Raw genomic sequence first — 23,992 nt, 5'->3', positions numbered from 1 at the left:
AAGCATCTCAATCTTTTTGATTATCAGCAACAAACATAGAAAGATATTGACAAATAGTTCAATTGTGTCTTTCGATCATTCCGTCTGATTGTGGACGGAGAGGCGTAGTGCGAGCTTTCTTAATACCCAAGATTTTCATTAATTCTTGCCATAATTCTGATTCAAAATTTCGTCCTTGATCAGAATGCAATTCTAAAGGAACTCCATGTCTTGATACGACGTGTGTTATAAATGCTTCGGCTACTGTAGTCGCTTTTTGATTAGGAAGGGGTGCAATTTCAGGCCATTTTGAAAAATAATCCATTGCAACCATTAAGTACTAGTTACCTCTCTCTGTGGTTGGAAGTGGACCGAGAATATCAACTGCAAGTCGTTCAAAAGGCTCTCTGGAAAGATATTGTGCCATTTTACCACGACCTCTTGTTCTAGGGCCTTTCCTCTTTTTCTTCCTCTTCTTGTCTACGTCTCTCCTCTTTTTCTTTCTCTTCTTGTCTACGCCTCTCCTCTTTCTCCACCCTGCGCTTCTCCTTTTCCTCTTCCATTTTCAAAAACCATGCTGGTGGTCCGGACGTATCCATTTCTTTTTCTAATTTAGAGGATCTTGTATTTACCATAAACAATTATTCTCACAATCTTCTTTAGACCGGGCAGTATCGTCGCCCCCGCTAGCAAAATTATTCCGATTCGATATTTTTTGCACAAACTTACTCAAAAAGAGGTCCTTATAACATATCCACAGGGTGCCGGGCGGTGCCGTGGTCGAAAAATTGTTTAAACAATTTTTTTTAAACAAATTCACAAAAATAATTGTTTTATTTCAAACAATTTTTTTAGATAATTTGGGTCGTTCTCAGCAAAAAAGGTCTCTTGTCATTTTTCTCTAAAATTTACTGTTGTCGAGTTAAATGCGATTAAAAATTTGAAAAATGCGAAAATGGCCATTTTCGAGGCTTCATAACTCGATTAAAAACTATTATTATGAAATTAAAAAAGTGAGTAAATCAAGCTTCATACACCTTCTTCAACGTTCTGAAGATATTTTTGTCATTATTTTATTACAAAGCTGTTATTTTTAGTTATTAACAATTAGCGCTAAAGTCCAACTGTATCGTCGCCCCCGTTAGCGAAACTATTTCGATGAGATTTTTTTGCACAAACTTACTCAAAAAGAGGTCCTTATAACATATCCACAGGGTGCCGGGCGGTGCCGTGGTCGAAAAATTGTTTAAACAATTTTTTTTTAAACAAATTCACAAAAATAATTTTTTTATTTCAAACAACTTTTTTAGATAATTTGGGTCGTTCTCAGCAAAAAAGGTCTCTTGTCATTTTTCTCTAAAATTTACTGTTGTCGAGTTAAATGCGATTAAAAATTTGAAAAATGCGAAAATGGCCATTTTCGAGGCTTCATAACTCGATTAAAAACTATTATTATGAAATTCAAAAAGTGAGTAAATCAAGCTTCATACACCTTCTTCAACGTTCTGAAGATATTTTTGTCATTATTAACAATTAGCGCTAAAGTCCAACTGTATCGTCGCCCCGTTAGCGAAACTATTTCGATGAGATTTTTTTGCACAAACTTACTCAAAAAGAGGTCCTTATAACATATCCACAGGGTGCCGGGCGGTGCAGTGGTCGAAAAATTGTTTCAAAAAAATATTTTTTCATTTAGAACAATTTTTTTAGATAATTTTGGTCGTTCTGAGCAAAAAAGGTCTCTTGTCATTTTTCTCTAAAATTGACTATTACCGAGTTATATGCGATTAAAAATTTGAAAAATGGGAAAATGGCCATTTTCAAGGCTCCATAACTCAATTAAAAATTATTATTATGGAATTCAAAAAGTGACCAAATCAAACTTCAAATACCTTCTTCAAGTTCCTGAAGAGATTTTTGTCATTATTTTATTACAAAGCTGTTATTTTTAGATAGATTCGTTGGGTCAATATGAGCAAAAAGTTCTTCTGTGATTTTTCTCTAAAATTTTTTGTTGTCAAGTTATACACAATTTAAAATTTAAAAAACGCGAAAATTTCCATTTTCAATGCTTAATATCGGTTAAAAATTATTACTATGAAAGTTAGAAAGTGACCAAATCAAAGTTTAAAGCCCCCCCTACAAGATTCTGAGGAAATTTTTGTCATTATTTTATTACTAAGCTGTTATTTTTAATTAATAACAATGAGCGCTAACAGCGCTAATGACACAAATTTCTTTAGGATCATGTAGGGGGGGGGGGACTTTAAACTTTGATTTAGTCGTTTTCAGACTTTCATAATAATAATAATTTTTAACCTAGTTATTAAGTCTGAAAAATGGGCATTTTCGCGTTTTTCAAATTTTAAATCGCATATACCTCGACAACTATGAAGTGTAGAGAAAAACCACAAGAAAACGTTTTTGCTAGAATGACCCAAAGAATCTAAAAATTATTGTCCGAAATAAAAAAATTCATTTTTTTTTACTTATTTAAAAAAATTGTTTAAACAATTTTTCGACCACGGCACCGCCCGGCACCCTGTGGATATATTATAAGGACCCCTTTTTGAGTAAGTTTGTGCAAAAAATCTAATCGAAATAGTTTCGCTAACGGGGGCGACGATACAGTTGGACTAAGCGCTAATTGTTAATAACTAAAAATAACAGCTTTGCAATAAAATAATGACAAAAATCTCTTCAGGACGTTAAAGAAGGTGTTTGAAGCTTGATTTCGTCACTTTTTGAATTTGATAATAATAATTTTTAATCGAGTGATGAAGCCTTGAAAATGGCCATTTTCGCATTTTTTTAAATTATTAATCTCACATAACTCGACAACAGTCAATTTTAGAGAAAAATAACAAGAGACCTTTTTTACTCAGAATGACCCAAATTATCTAAAAAAAATTGTTTGAAATGAAAAAATTATTTTTGCGAATTTGTTTAAAAAAAATTGTTTTAACAATTTTTCGACCACGGCACCGCCTGGCACCCTGTGGATATGTTATAAGGACCTCTTTTTGAGTAAGTTTGTGCAAAAAAATCCAATCGGAATAATTTCGCTAGCGGGGGCGACGATACTGCCCGGTCTACTTTAATATCTCTTGAATCCCACCGCTGTCGACAATGTTGAATGTTCTGGATGTCATGGAATAACCCAGAAATGTCTGGTGACGTCTAGAACGTCAGGAATCTATATAAACATAATATGTGTTTGACATTTTATAGTTGAGTTCTATTCCAGTATTTGAAGTTTGATACAGTCGAACCCGCTTATTGGAATAGCCTCCGTGCCAAGCAAAAATATTCGTATAATCGGCTTATTCTAATAACCGATCATTGGTAACTAGCAAAAAGGTTTCAGTACCACAAATTTTTATTCCTTAAACCGGGATATTCTTATAACCGGTATTCTAATAAGCGGGTTCGACTGTATTTTCAGATTGAGTTAACCATTTAAAAGTATTGTAATTTCTGTTGAGTTGAATAAAAGTATTTCAAAGAAGTTGTAACATTACTTATCGACTTGAAACTTTTTTCACTGTGTTCAGGATGACGTCAGGAAAATAGCCTACAATAGAAAAATGGGTAGAAATGCATAATTGCATTTACAGTGCATAAGATTCAACCAAAAGTGCATAAACATGTCAAAAGTATTATATTCAGGGACAGATTTTGCTACTTGGTGGTTTTTGGGGTCGCTGAACACAAATACGCTAATCAGAACCTACCCCCGGAGCACCTGGTGTCCAGGGCCACTGCTAAGGCACAAATTGATTTAAACAAGTTACTCGGGGGGTTGCACCTGGTGTCCAAAAACCGTCGAAACTCCAGAATATGACGTACCTTATCAGTGACCCTGGGCATTAGGTAGTCTGGAGGGTCGGTTCTGATGGTGTATTCGTGTTAAGTGACCCCAAAACCCCCTAGTAATTTATTTGCGTGCATTTATTGCTGAAAACCCTTGAAACTCCAGAAGATGATGTGCATTAGCAGTGACCGTGGGTACCAGGTGCTCCGGATGCCAATTCTCATGGCTTATTCGTATTTAGAAAGATACAACATATTTCAATTAATTATTCAAGGGAAAATCCAGGGCAAGAGAAGTGGAGAAATGAGAAGTATCTTATGGTTGCGTAACTTGAGGAAATGGTACGGATGCACATCAATCAAAGTATTCAGAGCAGCAGCATCTAAGATCAGAATAACCATGATGATTGCCAACCTCCATCGCGGAGATGGCACGTAAAGAAGAAAATTCGTATTTAGCAACCCCAAAAACCCCGCGAATAATCTGTTTGCATCAATTTAGTGCCAAAAATCCTCGAAACTCCAGAAGATGACGTGTGCTAGCAGTGACCCTAGGCACCCAGTGCTCCGGGTGTCGGTCCTGATGGTGTATTCGTGTTCAGCAACCCCAGAAATCTATCAAGTAACCTGTTTGCATTAATTTAGTACAAAAAATCCTCGAAACACTAGAATATGTGTTTGGCAGTGACACTAAAGTACTCTGGAGATTGGTTCTGATGGCGTATTCGTGTTCAGTGCATAGATATATTAACAATAGATCAGGTTAGTTATAGGCCGCTCAATATCAAGTACCAGGGTCTAGCTATCTTTATCTGTCGTACGAGTGTGAGCATATCTACCAAGAGGTGGAAGTAACGGAACGCTGGAAGTGATTTTATCATCACAGAGTACAGCGGTAGCGGACATCATAGGCTAGAGAGAGAAAGCTAAGTGCCGGTAGAGAGAGATAGATAGATCACCGACCCGAACTGCTCCGCGTTACGCTATTTTTAGTACCTTGCCTAATCTATGTATTATTATATCTATGGTTCAGTGACCCCAAAAACCTTCCGAATAACAAAATCTGACCTTAATATACTGATTTTGACGTTTATGCACTTTAAAAGGCAATTATGTGTTTCCACCCATGAACTGTCAACACGGATGGAATGGGCATGAAGCGAATTTAATGCGGCCAGGATGAGAGATGAGCAATAGCCAGGAAAAGAGGGAAGATAATCGCCATCTTTTGTAAACAAAAAAATTGATAGTGATAGTCAGGGTTGCCAGATTGGGGTATTTTCCTACAATTTTGGAGAAATTTAAAAGCGTCTATGGGATTTTTTCTAAGCAGAAATGGTTGGGTGATATTTTGGGGGGAGAGTTATGGAAGATTTTAAGGAGTCATGGGAAATTAAATTTGCGAATGTGCATAGACCTGTATATTATACTCATATAATTGAAGAAGATAGGACCTATGAATTATTTCCAGGGCCCTCTGTTGATAAGTAGTATAATTTTGGTTTAGGGATGGCGGTTTTTGACAAAACACCGGTTTTCGGTTATACCGGTTTTTTTTGCTTACTGTTTAACCTGGCGGTTATAACCGGCCAAAAAAAACCGGTTTTTGGAAAAACCGGTTTTTGGAAAAACCGGTTTTTGGTTTTATTAATCCAATAGGTTACAAAGTTACATTTACAATACACTTTAGTTTGCGATACTTCATTCGACTCGATATCAATATGATCAAAATTAATAATACTATCGAAAGAACATGTATTACTTTTAACACGTTTGTATATTTGTTGAATAGGTACATTTTAACTCATTTAATATTCCTGTAAGTATAAGTGTATCGTTTTGAAAACGTAGCGAAATTCTTGGAGATTCGTATTCGTAATCAGTAATTCGATATTCATAGTCAGAGTATTATTTTTGCTAATCAGAAAAAGTCATTCACCCACTTTCAATGTCAAGAATTAAGTGTGAAAAATAGATGATGTTTGCGTCTAATTCAACCAGATCACTTCTTATGTAAATATTATGATTACAAATACCTTTTCAAGGAAATATTATAATAAAACTTAATAATTGTTTTTGGCTGATGTGAGATTGCACTTTCAGTTTGCTTCTGTATTTTATAAAATAAAATAAAATTTTAATTATGGTTTTGTTTGGAATAATTACTTGAGAATAATAATTATGATTGGGATCCAAAATATTACCTAACCTAATTCTAATCACCGTAAAAACCTAATAACCGGTTTTTACTATAAAAAGAAAAAACCGGTTATAACCGGGACAGAAAAACAACCGGTAAAACCGGTTATTGCGAAGTAAAAAACCGGTTTTAGGTTTAAACCGGTAGGTTTTTCCCATCCCTATTTTGGTTTACTGTTCTCTACATTTGACTACTAATTTATTAACATGCGGAAAACATTTTAATTTGGGGCATTTGAGCTTAATTTGAGGGAATTAGTTTCTAAGTGGGGGATTTATAAAATCACATCTGGCAATTCTGGTGGTAGTTGTAGATTGTAGGAATATCCAACCAATGAAGAAGTCAAATTTTCCCTTGCAAGCTCTGTCTCTCTCTAGACCTCTCTCTTGTATGTTGGCCGCAATCTCGCTTCACTATTTAAATGGGACGGGGCCATTCCATCCGTGTTGACAGTTCATTGATTTCCACCCATTTTTTTATTGTGTACATTTTTTCCTTAATATAAGTCATCCTGAACACAATGCAAAAAGTATCAAGTAGATAGGTGATGTATTTAAAAATTGATTTTAAACCTGGTCTGTATTATGTACATGGTATTTTCTTTCAATAAAAAAATAAATATACGCTGTAGATTGATATTTTTATTTTTTTTTCAGAATGGCAGTTATGAAGGGTCACTTATTAATCCAGGCATTTTTCCTATGTGTGTTAGCGATATATGTCACAAAGGGTCTACAATCAGATGAGCTTACACAATACGAGGTTTGAGTCTATACTATTGTAGGTACATATTTGTTCTAACCGATTTTCTTACCGTAGACCAGGAACAGTCCTCCACTTGCAAGAGCTGAAAGAGCTACTAAAACGACACCAAGGCCAGGTTTTTTCAACACATTGTTTTCCGTCCTGTATGAAGTAAGAACCTTTTTTCTACGACCGTTTAATAACATGCTCATTATTCGCTAACTTTTCATAGATAATAGCACCCATTACTGTTACCGTGAGTAATAATTAAATAATAACTCACGGGCTGAAGTTACGCACGGGTCATTAATCACGGGCTGAAGTTAGATTCAAGTGGCGCATGCCACTTTTAATATTAATCGTATGTAAACTGCAAATAAAGTTACTTAAACTTGTTTATTTAATACAATAATTATTATTGTAATTTATATCAATAATTAACGTCGAAAAATTTTTAAAGGAATTTTTAACTGTAACAATGTCATTATATATGTTTACGTTTATATCTTGTTTACTAAAAATTTTGACGTTTATCATTTATTTTAGTGACAGTGACATTAGTGCATTTTGTTTATGTTCATTGGAATTTATAACTAATATTGTGGTTATTTTTCAAGTTATATTGTGTTAAATATGTTATAACATATTAGTATAGTTATATGATTATATTTATATATAGTTAAATGTAAATATACATTTTAACTATATATATGAAGTACATCAACCGACAACAGCCATTTCCTGTTTATTAGATTCACTGACAGTAGGTACAAATTTAAACTTATAACTTTTCGGAAACGAATAGAACTTATATTGACTATTTCTAGTTCTATTTTTACAATAAATAAGAATTTGGTAATAGTAGGCAACTAATTATTCAGCCACGTACTAGGGGTAAATATCATTTAGGTATTTTTGTAAATTATTATAATTTAAATCTCGAGTAGTTGATAATTAAATTTTTTACTAATTAAAATAAAAAAGGTCGTAGAAAAAGTATAGTATTCTACTCGCATGTAATGGCTATTACTCACTCTGATGAATTACGACACTCGCCTACGGCTCGTGTCGCAAACTTCATCATCGTGAGTAATAGCCATCATTACATGCTCGTTGAATAATATACTACTATTATTAGTTATTCTATTATTTGAAATACTTAATGAAAAATAAAAAGACCAATTTTGCCTATCCTACCCAGCTAATAAGTAGATTGGCACTATGCGTATCTATGGTTCTTATAGTCGGAAAAATTTGTGGCAAAAATTTAATGTTCGTTTTAACAAATTGTGTGTTCAATATATGATAAGATTTAATGATTTAATGTGTTGTGAACTTATGACTGGAAGCACACATTGGTCGAACGTCTGTCTTCTTTTTCAGATAATTTGGCATGTTGCTCTTGAAGATGTCTGATAGAGCTTCATATGCGGCCAATGCCAAGGTAATTCTTCTTTGCAGTTCGGCAGTTTCAGTTTGATTATCCCTGGCAATTTCGATTTCATGACCTAAGTATTTATATTTTTTTGAACCAATGCTATTTCGTTGCAATCTAGTTTTGGATTTTCGCTTGGTACCTACCAGATTTTTCATGTATTGTGTTTTTTTTTAATTTATGTTCAAATTTTTTTATAATTATTTACATTTAGATACTCATATGATATTCTGGCCATTAATAATAAGTTGGGCATTATTATTTGGCTTCTTGATATAGATTCATCATCATCATTGGCTCCACAACCCATGGTGGGTGTTCCAGAATCATTTTCCATTCCTTCCTATCCCTCGCCTTGGTTTTCCAATTTCGCACTCCTAACACTCGCAAGTCGTCTTCTACCTGGTCCTTAAATCGTGCTCTGGGCCTGCCTCTTCTCCTCATTTCATCCGGTCTCTGGCCATAAATATGTTTCGATGCCTCATTCATTCTCTCTAAGTGGCCTAGCCACCGTAGCCTGTTTATTTTGATAGATCTACCAATACTAGGCTCACTACAAAGGTGGTTAAGTTCAAAATAATAGCGTCTTCTTCTTCTTCCTTCTTGTATGTAGGCTTTAAAGCCTGTTTCTTCTTCAATATTATCCTCCTAAATTGTTTAGGTTATCGCACCACCTTTTTCTTGGTCTGCCAATACTTCTTCGTCCATTTGGTGACTTATCTCGTGCTATTCGTACTATCCTATCCTCTGCCATTCTACTAATGTGTTCGTTCCACTCCTGTTTCCGTTTTGTCACCCATCCATTTATGTCTTCTATATTGCATGATCTTCTTATGTTTTCGCTCCTCTCCCTATCCAACAGACTTTTCCCTGATATTCGTCGGAGTATTTTCATCTCTGTTGTTTCTAGTAGTCGTCTCGTTTTAGATGTGTCAGGCCTTGTCTCCGCCGTGTATGTTAATATAGGTCTAATTGCTGCTTTATAGATTCTTGCTTTTGTGTCTTGTCTTAAGTGTTTGTTCTTCCAGATTGTGTCATTAAGAGATCCCGCCGCTTTACTTGCTTTTAAGCTTTGTTGTCGTACTTCCTCTTCAACATCTCCGTAACTGGTTATATCAATTCCCAGATATCTAAACCTTGCTTCCTGCTTTATTATTTTCCCATCAATTTCGATTTTACATCGTAGTGGGTATTTAGATGTTGTCATACATTTGGTTTTTTCTGCTGATATTATCATATTGTATTTCTTGGCTGTTGTATTAAAGATGTGTGTTAATCTTTGGAGATCGTCTTCTGTCTCGGCGATTAATGCGGCGTCGTCTGCATAACACAATACTTTGATTTCTTTATTCCCCATTCTGTAACCACGACCTTTACGTACTGCTTCTATTATTTCGTCCATTATTATATTAAAGAGCAGTGGGCTTAATGAGTCACCTTGTCTGACTCCACTTTGTACTGGTATAAACTGCGTTAGTTTTCCATTTATCTTTGCCTGTATTCGATTATGAAAGTAGATGTTTTCGATGGTTTGTATAATATTGATTGGTATGTTTCTTCCATACAGTAAATGTAAGACGTCTTCGACTTGGATGCGATCGAAAGCCTTTGTCAGGTCTATAAAACATAGATATGCTGGTTTATTGTACTCAATGGCCTTTTCTGTGATTTGTCTCAGTACAAATACGGCGTCTACGCAGGATCTTCCGGATCTGAATCCTTGTTGTTCATCTGATAAAGTTGTTAGTTTATTGATTTTGTTGGTTAGGACTTTTGTGGTTAGCTTAAGTGCGGTGTTTAGTAGATTTATACCTCTATAATTGTTGGGGTCTTCTTTGTCTCCTTTTTTGAACATTGGTATCATTATGCTGTTTCTCCAAAAAAATAATAGCGTCTACGCCATAATCCGTTTTCCTCCACGCCTTTATAGATATGTCTGAGGATTTTATGTTCAAAACAGCCTAACGGTTCTTCATCACTTTTTGTTATCGTCTGTTTCTGACGCGTAAATGAGGAAGGGCTTGATTAGGGTTCTGATATCCAGTTCCGGATTAACCATTAGGCAAAGTAGGCAGTTGCCTAGGGGCCTCGTGCCCAAAGGGGGCCTCGCAGAGCCCAAAATTAAAAAATTATAATTGGAGTAAAATAAAAACTTAAAAATAAATCATATTAAGAAATTCAAATATCACGCAATACCATAAAATTGATGGTGGACGTATCAAACTACTATACGCTCTGAGCTTCGCTGGTGGCGCTCCTAGCGGATTACTGGAATTATCTTTCACCGGTAATTTTTAAATTTATTATTTAATTGTTATCGCTTAACATTTACAACGCAAAAAATTAATCAAATTGTAATCGATTTTTTTAAGATTTTGCTAATCATTTTGACGTTCTATTGATAAAATATGAATTTCTTACTTCGGATACTTTCACAATTATCGTGTAGATGGCGCTAAGATTTTTAGATTAAATTATAATTACATATTACGGAACATTAAAAAAACTTAAATTCAGTATTTAAAACGTAAATATATTTAAGGTAAAAATATATACCACAGCTTTGACCAACTAATATTTTTTATAATTAATGTTTTTAATTTTACATTAATCACTTTGACATTTATGTCAAATTTCCGGTAAACGTTTACAGACTTGCCACTACTGGCGCTCGAGAATTTGTAAATATCCCCTCTACGTACGAGCTCACAGCGGATACAATGCATACTTTAGTTCACATAGAAAGCCTATGTTGTGAGAATTAGTTGCTAATGTAGAAGGAACGGTACTGCCTGTCAGTCTGCAATGTTTCCCTCCCTACCCTCTCTTCCACTATCCATGCCTTCCACTATCCATGCTCTAAATTTATCATTTAGCCTCTTATTTCTTCTTGGTTTGGTTTTGTTCTTTGGAAGAAAATGACTGTTGTCGTGTAATTAGGTGCAGTATAGTTGATCAAATAATAAGTAAGTTACCCACCGTTGGGAAGTTATGATTAAATGCTCAAATTAAACCCCACTCAGAGTGCAAGGGCTAATGCAACAAGAGCTTTGTCTAAAGGTTACAACGCCTTCAAATCTGCTCTTCATACTCTTGCTGATGACACTAATCAGAAAGCTGAAACAGTTTATGAGGCTAAGTGTTTGTTAAAATAAATGTCAAAAAAAGAAACATTCATATTAAATGTGTTTTTGGCAACAAATTTTAGAACGAATCAACGCTGTCAGTAAATAATAACAGACAGAGGGAAGAGATTGGAAATTCACTTTTGGAGTTCTCAAAATCCCAAAGAGATAATTATTGTTTCCTACGAGCAGAAGGCCTGCGATCTACAATACCTACTCTTAATAATCCGACCAGACTAAACGAAAGCCAGCAGGAAAACTATATTTTGATGATGCTAATCCAGTGAAGTTTTTCTACAGGATGAAGAAAAGTTAAAGGTTGAGACGTATTTACCAATTTTGGATAAGTTATTTACTGAACTAAGTCGTCGGCTCACAGCGTACGAGTCAGTAAACTCAGTGTTTTGGTGTTTTGTGTGTTTTTTTCAAAACTAAGTGATACTCAAATAAAGGAGTGGCCTTCAAATCTACATGAAAACTATCCTGATGATACTCATTCTGAAATTGAAGATGAACTAGTGCAGTTAAAATATTTTATAGCCCAGCTCCACGACTTGCAGGGAAAACAATTTATTCCTGCTTTACAAGTAATTTTGGGTTATAATTTATGAGAACAAACTCGAATCGACGCGCGACGTTTCCAAATGTGCCAGTATATCACGACCAAATTCACTTTATATGTATTTGAGGTTTGGATGCTGACTGTCGTCGACGTTCGGTTTTTCCAAATTTCTTGAATTCCATTTTAATAACGTCTCACCAAGTAAAATAATTGCACGGTACCAAAATAAAATTTCGAAAATTTGGAAAAACTGAACGTCAACAACAGTGCGCATCCAAATCTCAAATTAAAAGTGAATTTTGGTCGTGCTCTAGCTTTTAAGACTTATCTACGCTAATGATTACAAAGGCAACAGGCGAACGGTCATTTTCAAAAATGGAAATTTTAAAAACCTCCATTTTAAAACCGTTACCATGGGATACCGCTCGACGATTGAGAGATTATCCGTGGTTTTGAAAGGAGAAGGCGGGGGCTTCTAAGGGGCCTCATAGCTTGGGTTGCCTAGGGGCCTCATGATTCTTGATCCGGGACTGCTGATATCAATATTTTTGTTCTTTTTGTGACTATGTTTGATGTTAAAAGTTTCTTTAATCCATAGTACGCTCTATTTGCTAAATATATACGTTTGTTAGTTTCTGCAGTTACTGTATTACTTTGGTTGATTTGTGAGCCTAGATATACGAACTCTCTTACTCCTTCAAAAGTATAGGTTCCAACCGATAGATCTTCAGGTTCTGCTACTTGATTATTATTTGAGACCTTCATATAACTAGTTTTATTAGTATTAACTTGTAGCCCCATTCTTTTTGCTGCTGCTTCTTAATATAGATTAGAAATTTGATTTTATCTAAATTCATATTTAAGATTTAAGCCCTAATGTAAACTTGCCGTATAAACGTTTTGGAGTATTCTCTGCAAATCTCCAATTTTTTTCTGCCATTAACACTATATGTTATCTGCATACCTCAAGTGTTATTATTATGAATTACGTTTACTATAACGTCAGCTGTTTCGTTGACCAGTACCTCTTGCATAATAACTTCCAAGTAGTATTCCAGAAAGCCACTGCGCATCCGCTAGGAAATTATTCCGATTCGGATTTTTTGCACAATCGTACTCAAAAAGGACCCCTTTTAACAAATTTGCATGTTACCAGGTCCAAAAGTGGGTCAAAATTTTTTTAAACGTTTTTTTTGTTTTTTCCTAAAATTATTTTTTTTGCATCCAACGAAGTTTTTTTAGGATTTTGGATCATTTCAAACAGAAAAGGTCTTTAGTGACTTTTCTCTAAAGTTGATAGTTTTTCACATATAAGCGATTAAAAGTTAAAAAATTACGAAATCGGCCATTTTTAACCCTCAGAAACTATGTGAAAAACTGAAAATTTCGATGTTGCCAAGGTAAGAAGATATTCTTTAAACATCGGTTGATGAAATCGCGAAGAGTTTTTTGCAATACAATATCGAAAACCCCTTTGTTTTTTAATTACCAATCAAGCGGGCGCTTGATTGGCAACCGATGCATATGTATATGTAACATGAGTAAATATATGTGCGGAAAAATATTTCGATTCAATTATTTTTCACCATCTTGCTTGAAATATCCCCTCTTAACAAATTTGTATGTTGCCAGGATCAAAAAGTCAAAAAAAAATTTAAACGTTTGTTTTTTGTTTTTCCTAAAACTAATTTTTTTGCATCGGACAAATTTTTTTAGGTTTTTTGGATCATTCCAAATAGAAAATATCTTAAGTGACTTTTCTGTAAAATGTGATAGTTTTCGAGATATAAGCGATTGAAAATTTAAAAATTGCAAAATCGGCCATTTTTAACCCTCAAAAACTATGGAAAACACCAAAAATTTCAATGATACCAAGGTACGTAGATATTCTAAAAATATCGATTGATTAAGTCCCGAAGAGCTTTTTGCCATACAATATCGAAAACCCCTTTGTTTTTTAATTGCTAGTCAAGCGGTCGCACACTATTTTTATACGTTGCATGTATACAACATTGACTGCGTTCACCAGATGCAAACACGTTCACAAATGTTTGCGCTTTGATTTTAAACTTGTTGACAGCGAGCTGAACGGTTGGTTGTTTAGGTTAAAATTTGACATTTTGCTTGCTTGGTTTGAACGTAACCTAAAATAAATTTTCTCAATAAATACGTTTTTGAATTTATTTTTTTTTATTAAAGGAAAAAAGAAAATTTATTTAATAGATAATAACGTAGCAGAATGTCTTCAGTAGCCTTTATTTTATATATATAAAACCCTTATCAATATATTCTACAATATATACAATTTGAATTCCCGCCATATTTTTTCAATATTCAACACGTTTGCAAAGTTCAACTTAAATATTTTATGTTTGCAAAAATGGCGACCACTTTCCAAACATGTTTGACGTTAGCAAGTCGTTCAGAAGCATAAAGCGCAAACTGATTGCCAACGTTTGCATCTGGTGAACGCGCCCATTGTATGTAATATGCGTAAATATACACATAGTTTTAAAAGTTATGCATCACCCCTCGTATTCACGATGTTTACGCTTTTATAAATCCGTATCTTTTTCGCATAGGAATGGGCCTTTTTTATAAAAAATATACCATTTTTGGTTTTTTATATTATTTGATTACCCATTTAATTGACCTGGTTTTGCCAAGGTGTAAACATTTGAAAAATTTATTCTGGTGAAATTTTTGAAAACGTGATTAAAAATGAATCGTACTTTAATTACTGAGTTGGACCATATAAGAATTATCGATTTAGTTGAAGAAGGCAATTCACAGCGGTTCGTGGCGGAAAGAGTGGGTGTTTCTCAGAGTGATGTCTCACGGATATGGAATAGGTTCCTGGAGACAAACTCGATACGGAATAGAGCTCGGTCTGGTAGACCTCGAGTTACCAATGATCGACAGAATAGATATATCAGAACTTCCATTTGTAGAAATTCTTCTATGTCTGTGCCAGCCCTCTAAAGAGAAGTCAGGCATGCTACAGGAGTCAGAGTATCGTTGGCTACAATAAGAAGAAGAATTTTAGACAGGTTTGAGGAGTCGTCGACCAATAAGAGTTCCTCAGCTACAACCTAGACATGTTTTGGACCGCCTCCAGTGGGCTCAAGAACACATACAGCTCCCCCAACAATTTTGGAATTTTGTTATTTTTTTAGACGAGACCAGAATCTGTTTAAATAGTGATAACCGGCGAATTTGTGTCTGGCGAGAGCCAACAAGAGCTGCACAACTAGCCACACACAAATTCGCCGGTTATCACTATTTAAACAGATTCTGGTCTCGTCTGGAAAAAACACAAAATTCCAAAATTGTTGGGGGAGCTGTATATGTTCTTGAGACCACTGGAGGCGGTCCAAAACATGTCTAGGTTGTAGCTGAGGAACTCTTATTGGTCGACGACTCCTCAAACCTGAGTCTAAAATTCTTCTTCTTATTGTAGCCAACGATACTCTGACTCCTGTAGCATGCCTGAATTCTCTTTGGAGGCCTGGCACAGACATACAAGAATTTCTACAGATGGAAATTCTGATATATCTATTCTGTCGATCATTGGTAACTCGGGGTCTACCAGACCGAGCTCTATTCCGTATCTAGTTTGTCTCCAGGAACCTATTCCATATCCGTGAGACATCCCTCTGAGAAACACCCACTCTTTCCGCCACGAACCGCTGTGAATTGCCTTCTTTAACTAAATCGATAATTCTTATATGGTCCAACTCAGTAATTAAAGTACGATTCATTTTTAATCACGTTTTCAAAAATTTCACCAGAATAAATTTTTCAAATGTTTACACCTTGGCAAAACCAAGTCAATTAAATGGGTAATCAAATACCTAAAATAAAAAACCAAAAATGGTATATTTAAAAAAAAGGCCCATTAAATATGTGATAAAGATACGGATTTATAAAAGTGTAAACATCGTGAATACGAGGGGTGATTCATAACTTTTGAAATTATGTGTATGTGCGGAAAAATATTCTGATTCAATTTTTTTTCACCATCTTGCTTAAAAAGGTTCCCTATTAACAAATTTGCATGTTGCAGGGTCAAAAATGAGTCAAAAAAATTTTAAACAATTTCTTTAAACTTAAAATGTTCTCCGATTACATAGGTATTATACACATGCAACGGTTGAAAATAGTGTCGCTCTCGCTTGATTAGCAATTAAAAAATTAAAGGGGTTTTCGATACTGTATTGCAAAAAGCTCTTCGGGATTTCATCAATCGATATTCTTAGGATATCTACGTACCTTGGTATCATTGAAATTTTTGGTGTTTCACATAGTTTTTGAGGGTTAAAAATGGCCGATTTTGCAATTTTTAAAATTTCAATCGCTTATATCTCGAAAACTATCACATTTACAGAAAAGTCACTTAAGCTATTTTCTATTTGGAATGATTCAAAAAACCTAAAAAAATTTGTCCGATCCAAAAAAATTAGTTTTAGGAAAAAACAAAAAACAAACGTTTAAAAATTTTTTTGACTTTTTGATCTTGGCAACATACAAATTTTTTAAGAGGGAATATTTTCAAGCAAGATGGTGAAAAAAAATTGAATCGACATATTTTTCCGCACATATTTATATTTACGCATGTTACATTTCATGCAACGGTTGCCAATCAAGCGCCCGCTTGATTGGCAATTAAAAAACAAAGGGGTTTTCGATACTGGATTGCAAAAAACTCTTCGGGATTTGATCAATCGATGTTCAAAGGATATCTTCTTACCTTGGCAACATCGAAATTTTCAGTTTTTCACATAGTTTTTGAGGGTTAAAAATGGCCTATTTCGCAATTTTTAAATTTTTATTCGCTTATATGTCAAAAACTATCAACTTTAGAGAAAAGTCACCAAAGACCTTTTCTGTTTGAAATGATCCAAAAAACCTAAAAAAGCTTTGTTCGATGCAAAAAAAATAATTTTAGGAAAAAACAAAAAAAAAAGTTTAAAAAAATGTTGACCCACTTTTGGACCTGGCAACATGCAAATTTGTTAATAAAAGGGGTTCTTTTTTAGTAAGATTGTGCCAAAAATCCGAATCGGAATATTTTTCCTAGCGGATGCGTCGTGGCTTTCTGGACTATTATATAGGATAGGTATATTATATAGGATAGGTATAAGTTGAAGTTATTGCTATTTGTTAAATAAATCACAGGATTATACAATTACGATCACTAAAAGGGGAAATAATGAAATTATAATTATTCATTATTTAAATGATTCTTGGTAAACATAACGTCTATTCACAATAAATTTCAAGGCGATATCACTCTCTCAAGTGACTCCACCAAGAACATTTTCTTAAACAATCTAATCTAGTTTATCTCTTCGTCGATAAAATATTCTAATTCGTGTCATAGTTGATAATAAATACCTAGAAAGTTCTTTTACTAGTATTTCAGGGTTAATTTCTGTTAAAAGTATGATCGAGTTTGTTTTATCTATATATTAAAAAAATAGTAAGAAGTAGTATTTAACGTTTTTTAACACAAACGTATTACACAAGTGTTGAATATAAATATGGTGGAAATAGGTTCAAAGATGGCCGAAATTGAAAGGTAGACGCGTCTGCCGAGTTATAAAAGAAGAAAAGGGTGGAAATTATTTACAAAAAATGGGAAGATTAGACATTTTAAAAGAAAAATCTGTTACCCACATACGTTGCCGTGATGTAAAATCAAGGAAAATTTCAAACATCAAATAAAATTTTATATAAAAATGTAACTGTAACTACCTATACCTAGAGATTTAACATGTTGGAAAAAAACGGGAAAAATTGGGAAAAAAACAGGTTTTTCCCGTTTTTTTTTCCAGACCATTGGAAAAATTGGAAAAAATGGGAAAATTTAAATATTTTTTCATTGAGACTTAAAACGCGAAAAAATATCAACTTTAAACCGCGAGTAGTCGCGCGGTGAGATAGAATCTCAATTTTTATCCTTTTTCGCGATAACTTGATGAAAAATTTTGCAATTTTGAAAAAATTTCGTAAGTGCCTCGAGGAAGGGTGTAGTAATGCGTAGGAATTTTTTTTTCTTCTTCTTCTTTTTGTGGAATTTATGGCTTTGGGGAGAGCTAATTAGCTTTAACCCGCGAGTAGTCGCGCCGTTAGATAGAATCTCATATTTCATCCTTTTTCGTAATATGTACAGTAAAATTTGTTAGTAACGGCCACTAAAAATGAAAGAACTATTGGCCGATATAGAAAGGTGGACGGTATTGCCAGTTTTTGTAGTCTACATATAATTGGTTTGGGAAATTTTTAAACTGGCCGTTATGACAGGTGGCCGATGTTGGCAGGTGGCCGTTAACACAGGTTTGTTTAATAAAATTGTTAGAAATATATATTTTCAATATAAAAAGTAGATAAAAATAGTACAAAAGAAAAATTTGTTTTAAATTCGTATTTTGAGATAGAATCTCACACGCGACTATCGATGTTACATAAGTGAGCGCGACTACTCCTGGGTTAAACTCGTTTAAATATATTTTGCAAAGATAATAATAATAGTATCTAAGATATAACTACAAACATGTATATAGGGTCAAAAATTATAATTATTACCTATCTAATAATTCAAAGTATCAAAACCGAAACTTTAAACGTAGAAACCACATTATTTAACCAAAGTGATGAGTGGTATATTTTCATCTGAATCTTCAGACCAAGCAACTGATTCAGACTCGAACCCCGCCTCATCATCCTGGATGGATAAAACAACACGATTTTTGTCAGTCTCTTCTAAAAGTGGATCTGGTCTAGCATCGTATATATAGCAACTTCTGAATTTTACCCTGTGATAATATATTTCGCTTGCTTGTATGTATGAGGCCGTATAAAGACCAGTTTCTTTCTGAAGAGGTGGAAGATCCATTTAAAATTCGGGAGGCAATTGGCATAAGTGGCTGCGATGTAACAAATCTTGCCACCATATAACGGGATGAGTACTATTCGCACTATCCCATAAAGAATTTCGACAAAAAGAATCCACTTTTTGTTCTAAATTGGGACAGATTTGTCACCACCTTCCCTACATCTAGATTTAGTGAATGAGCCATTTCAGAAATATAAGTCTACAGCTTCCATTAGTTATTCTTCATTCAATTAGTCTCTTTTAAAGCGAGCACCAAAAAGATTAGCTGCAAAGTGAATCGGCTTAGAACAAAATTCGTAGCGTTCTTCAACATATTTTAGCAAGCTTTCGATAAGAGAACTAGTCTGGTCAACTTGTTGGGGAATATTTCATATTGTGTCTGTTAGGTATAGACTTAAAGACAAAAGGCACTTCTGATAATATAGATCTATCCGATTCTACTAATTTGTTTCGTATGTTGTAACAAATTTCAATTTTCCGTATTTTTCCTGTTTTTTTCCGAAAAAAAAACAGATCTTTTTCCTGCACTCAATTTTTCCGAAAATTTTAAATCTCTACCTATACCTACCTATTATCTATATACCTACCATTTAAAGGGTTTTCACCAGATATTTTTGGTGGCTCAAATCTGTAAACAGCACTGATTTTGAAATTGCTATTCCAGAAACGATCCGTGATGTAGCCCCAAAAATCATTTTTTAATATAAATATACATACCTTTTATAAGGGATTTTTAATTTAGTCCGGTCGCTAAACTCAGACACAACTGGCTAGTGATTTTAGTAAATAATTTGGCCAATTTGGTAAAATTGGCAAAAAATTACTAAATAGTTAATAATAACTAAATAGTTAGTAATTTTGCCAATTTTGGCAAAATTGGCAAAAAATAAACAAAAAAATTACCTACTAAAATCACTAGCCAGTTGTGTCTGAACTTAGCGAACCGACTATACCTAATTTGTTGAGATTGATGGTAGGTACCTACAGTTGAGTCCCTGAATATTTATCCGTGCGTCATCATTTAAAGCATACGAAATAAGTCGATGATAAGTCGGAAATTTAAATTTACTAAACGCAATAGCAAGTGACAGTAAGTGACTTGCTGTTGCGTTTAGTAAATTCTACGATTCCTCAAGGGAAAAGCAATTGCTGGGACGCTTCAGTTCATCAAAAAATGACGGATTAACATTATTTTCGAGAATTTACCATTTTTAATGATTTTAAAATTTGACGAAAATACAGCAGAAACTCGACAATAGCCCATGAAAAAATTATAGTAAGTATAGTTTGTTGAAAAACGACGTTAATTAGAGTTTATACGATTCCTCACGAGAAAAGCACGCTCCAGTTCATAAAAAATGACGTATTAACGTTATTTTTAATTTTTGGTATTATTTTAAGTATTAGGTACCTAAAATTTGTTTAATATTTAAATAATATGTTTATTAATATAATTAAAATGTTTAAAATATATTTGTTTCGTTGAAATCATAAAAATAGAAGTATAACTTCTTACGTGCGTACAAGGTACACACACTCTTTTTATAAATATGCTTGAAATAAATATATTGCGCATTTTAGCAATTATTTATTCAATTTTTTTTATATAAATATATAGTGAATATCCTATAGTCTCTAGACTCAAAATCAAGCGTATGCATGAAAATAAACATAGAACCCCATTTTAATAATTATATTCAGACCTTTTACAGGTGAAAAAGACAAATAAAGAAAGCTTGAGTCCAATTTTGAAGTCGAAAGCTTTACTATTCATTATTTTTTGATGAGGTTGTGCACGTGCACCTTCTACGGTTGGTGTTTTCGTGAACATTATTGTTATGGGCTATTCCACGAATATACGACTATCTTGGGTTATCGCGACAACGAATATTTTAGTGTGCAACATAAGAAGTGCGAAAGTAAATGGCTCTAATAATTGTTCCAATAAACAACAATGTATTTTGCAATTTACTTTCGTTCTTCATAATTTGCACAATAAAATATTCGTTGTCGAGATAATCCACAACAGTCGTATGTTCGTGGAATAGGGAATATACGCTGTGAGCTCGTACGTAGAGGGAATATTTAAAAATTCGCGAGCGCCAGTAGTGACAAGTCTGTAAACGTTTACTGGAAATTTGACATAAATGTCAAAGTGATTAATTTAAAATTAAAAATAAAAACATTAATTATAAAAAATATTAGTTGGTCAAAGCTGTGGTATATATTTTTACCTTAAATATACACTTACGTTTTAAATACTGAATTTAAGTTTTTTTAATGTTCCCTAATATGTAATTATAAATTAATCTATTAATCTTAGCGCCATCTACACGATAATTGTGAAAGTATCCGAAGTAACCCAAGTAGCAATTTTTCGACGCATTGGTTGTCAGTAGTACAAACAAATGCACTGTATATAACGTTGCCCGAGAGCATTTTCAGTTGTTTCGGCCAACGACCCCTAACCCGACTGACATTACGATGTTACAACGTTAAGTAATATCTTTAGTTATATGGGCAACTAAGTTATTACTATTGTGACAACTACATATCACAGTCAAGTTTTTTCAACAATCGCAACTACTTAAAAACGTTATAATGCTAAACTAATTTACGCCCATGGGTTTTCTGGCCGACTAGGTAGTTGTCTCTCACGACCACAGGGCCTTTACGTATAGTTCTATAGATATGTGACACGTTTACGGCAACTTCAGGAGCAAAAAAAGAATTTACTTTATAACCTTACTTTTTTCTTATTATTTTATATTTTATTTTGCTGGAAATTTTCGATTTATTTAACAACCTGTTTATTTGTTTTTTATTAGCTGGTTTCTCCATTGTCCATTGTTTTATCAGTAAATTTGATAAAGCTAATCTTTGTATCAGCTTTGCTAGACAGGGTTGCCAGGCCAGTTCTTACTCTTTCAGTACTATATCCGTTGCAAGATAATTTGGCTGAAACTCCGACAAAATATGTACTTTTTGTACATATTTTGTCTGAATTCCATCCGAATTATCTTGCAGCGGATAGTAGTTTTCCTTTCAAAAAATCAATAGAAATCAGTAGATTCTTTTTAGGCCCTGTAAATACAGTAAAATCTGTGTTAACGGTTACCTGTAATAATCGCCCGATTTCATAATCAACTTAAAGTAAACATTAAGTAAAGTTCACTTTAAAGTTGACATTTACCCATATATGAATTGTGATAAAGGTAGAGGTACCAACTTACTTAAAATTTAAAAAACTGATTATGAAACCGAGCGTTACAATCATTTTGAAAATTCTCCAAACCAATTATATGAAGATTTCCTTATTTAGATCTGGTATTTACCAGTTTCAGTTCTAGACAAGGCGAAAACGGCGGGTTCGAAGGGAAAAATATTCCCATGACATTTTTTTGCATAATCACATTCGTGAGACATCCCAGAATAAGGTTCAAGAAGTCGCCCAAGTGAAAAGTGGGCCAATTTTTTTTAACAATTTTTTTTTAATCAAATTGCAAGAATCAATATTTTTGGCCCGAGCAGTTTTTTCTTTAATTTTTTGGACCATTCTGGACAAAAAAGGTCTCTAATAATTTTTCTCTAAAGTTGATAGTTTTCGACTTATAAGCAATTTAAAATTGAAAAAAACGAAAAATGGCGATTTTCAAGGCTTAATAACTCGGTTAAAAGTTATTATTATGAAAGTCAATATATGACTAAATCAAAGTTTGAAGCCCCCCCTACAAGATCCTGAAGAAATTTTCGTCATTATTTTATTACTAAGCTGTTATTTTTAAGTAATAATAATAAGCGCCATTCACGTGTGCCAGGGGCGTCATTTGGGCGTCCAGGGGGGGGCATTTGCCCCCCCCCCCTGGCCCTAAAAAATGACTGAAATTTACAAAAAATACATCAATAGTCATCATAATATCATATATAATGTATTGTATATATAGTGCTTGCCCCCCCCAAACAAAATTTCAAATGACGCTCCTGACGTGTGCGGGGCTGTAAATGCTGAATGCGAGAGAGAAGCTATTCCAGCAGTCCTCGCACTCACATTTACAGCAGCGTCAATACGATACAACCACTCATTGTTATTAATTAAAAATAACAGCTTAGTAGTAAATTAATGAAACAGATTTCTTCGGGATCATGTAACGGTGACTTTAAACTTTGATTTAGTCACTTTCTGACTTTCAAAATAATAATTTTTGACCGACTTATTAAGCCTTAAAAATGGCCATTTTCGCGTTTTTCAAATTTTAACTTGCTTCTAACTCGAAAAAGATCAACTTTAGAGAAAAATTATGAGAGACCTTTTTTGCCCAGAATGGTCCAAAAAATCAAAAAAAAATTAGTCCGGGCCAAAATATTTATTTTTGCAATTTGATTAAAAAAAAATTGTTAAAAAAAATTTGCCCACTTTTCTCGTGGGAGACTTCTTGAACCTTATTCTGGGATGTCTCACGAATGTGATTATGCAAAAATATCTCATGGGAATATTTTCCCAACGAACCCGCCGTTTTCGCCTTGTCTATTCTCTGTCCATCTATTATCATCATCTACGTCCTGAATCTTATTTTCGGTAATGACATTGGGAAATTGTAACAAAATGTCTGAAAATTAATTTAGAAATGGGGTGAATACTATTAAAAAGCAAATTTTATTTTAGTGATAACAAAATATTGAAATATACCAAACATCTAATAAAAAATATTGCCTACTAGAATTTTTTAAATAATATCAAAAATATACCAAAACAGTAGATATCTACTAAATGTGGCAACGCTGTTAAGGAGAATGATGCACTTCATTGCACTGGTCACATGACCTCTGTCACCCAATAAGTGAGTGCGTTCTAAAGTGGTTGGGATAGTCGGTCCAGGCCGTGTTTGGTCGGCGATTGGACTTCTCGGTTGTTTCATCCGTCTATGGTTGGTAATAAGGTATATTTTAAGTAATATTGGTAATGTTGTTTAATGCACCATTTTGGTTTTTTTGAGATGTAAAGAAAATAAAAACACAAAATATAAAAAATGCAGGCATTTTCTAATACCTTTAAAAGCACCATCAATACATTAAATTTATACAAAACATCTTTAACATAAATTCTGGCTTTTATATTAAAATTAGATTTTTTAAATCTACATATTTTTTGTTAAAAAGGTGATAAAAAATGAGCGCGTGTGTTTTTTAAAGGTGGAATATCCATATTTGACGGTAATCTGAGATGCGTTTATAAATT

General features: G+C 33.7%; 1 protein-coding gene across 4 annotated transcripts in view; it reads left to right on the top strand.

The window, feature by feature from the left end:
* Nucleotides 1–23,992, top strand: part of LOC114325156 (uncharacterized) — a 47,546-nt gene that overhangs the window by 6,786 nt on the left and 16,768 nt on the right. For all 4 annotated transcript variants that reach the window (XM_028273116.2, XM_028273115.2, XM_028273117.2 and 1 more), the window contains exons 2-3: nucleotides 6,649–6,754; nucleotides 6,812–6,907. In XM_028273116.2, the coding sequence (XP_028128917.1) occupies nucleotides 6,650–6,754; nucleotides 6,812–6,907 (201 nt within the window). In that variant the 5' untranslated portion in view covers nucleotide 6,649. The remainder of the gene's footprint in view (nucleotides 1–6,648; nucleotides 6,755–6,811; nucleotides 6,908–23,992) is intronic.

The sequence above is a fragment of the Diabrotica virgifera genome, chromosome 5 (genome assembly GCF_917563875.1).
Source record: "Diabrotica virgifera virgifera chromosome 5, PGI_DIABVI_V3a".
NCBI classification, from domain to species: Eukaryota; Metazoa; Arthropoda; class Insecta; order Coleoptera; family Chrysomelidae; genus Diabrotica; species Diabrotica virgifera.
Note: the sequence above shows the minus strand (reverse complement) of the source record. Positions and strands in the feature narration are given on the sequence as shown.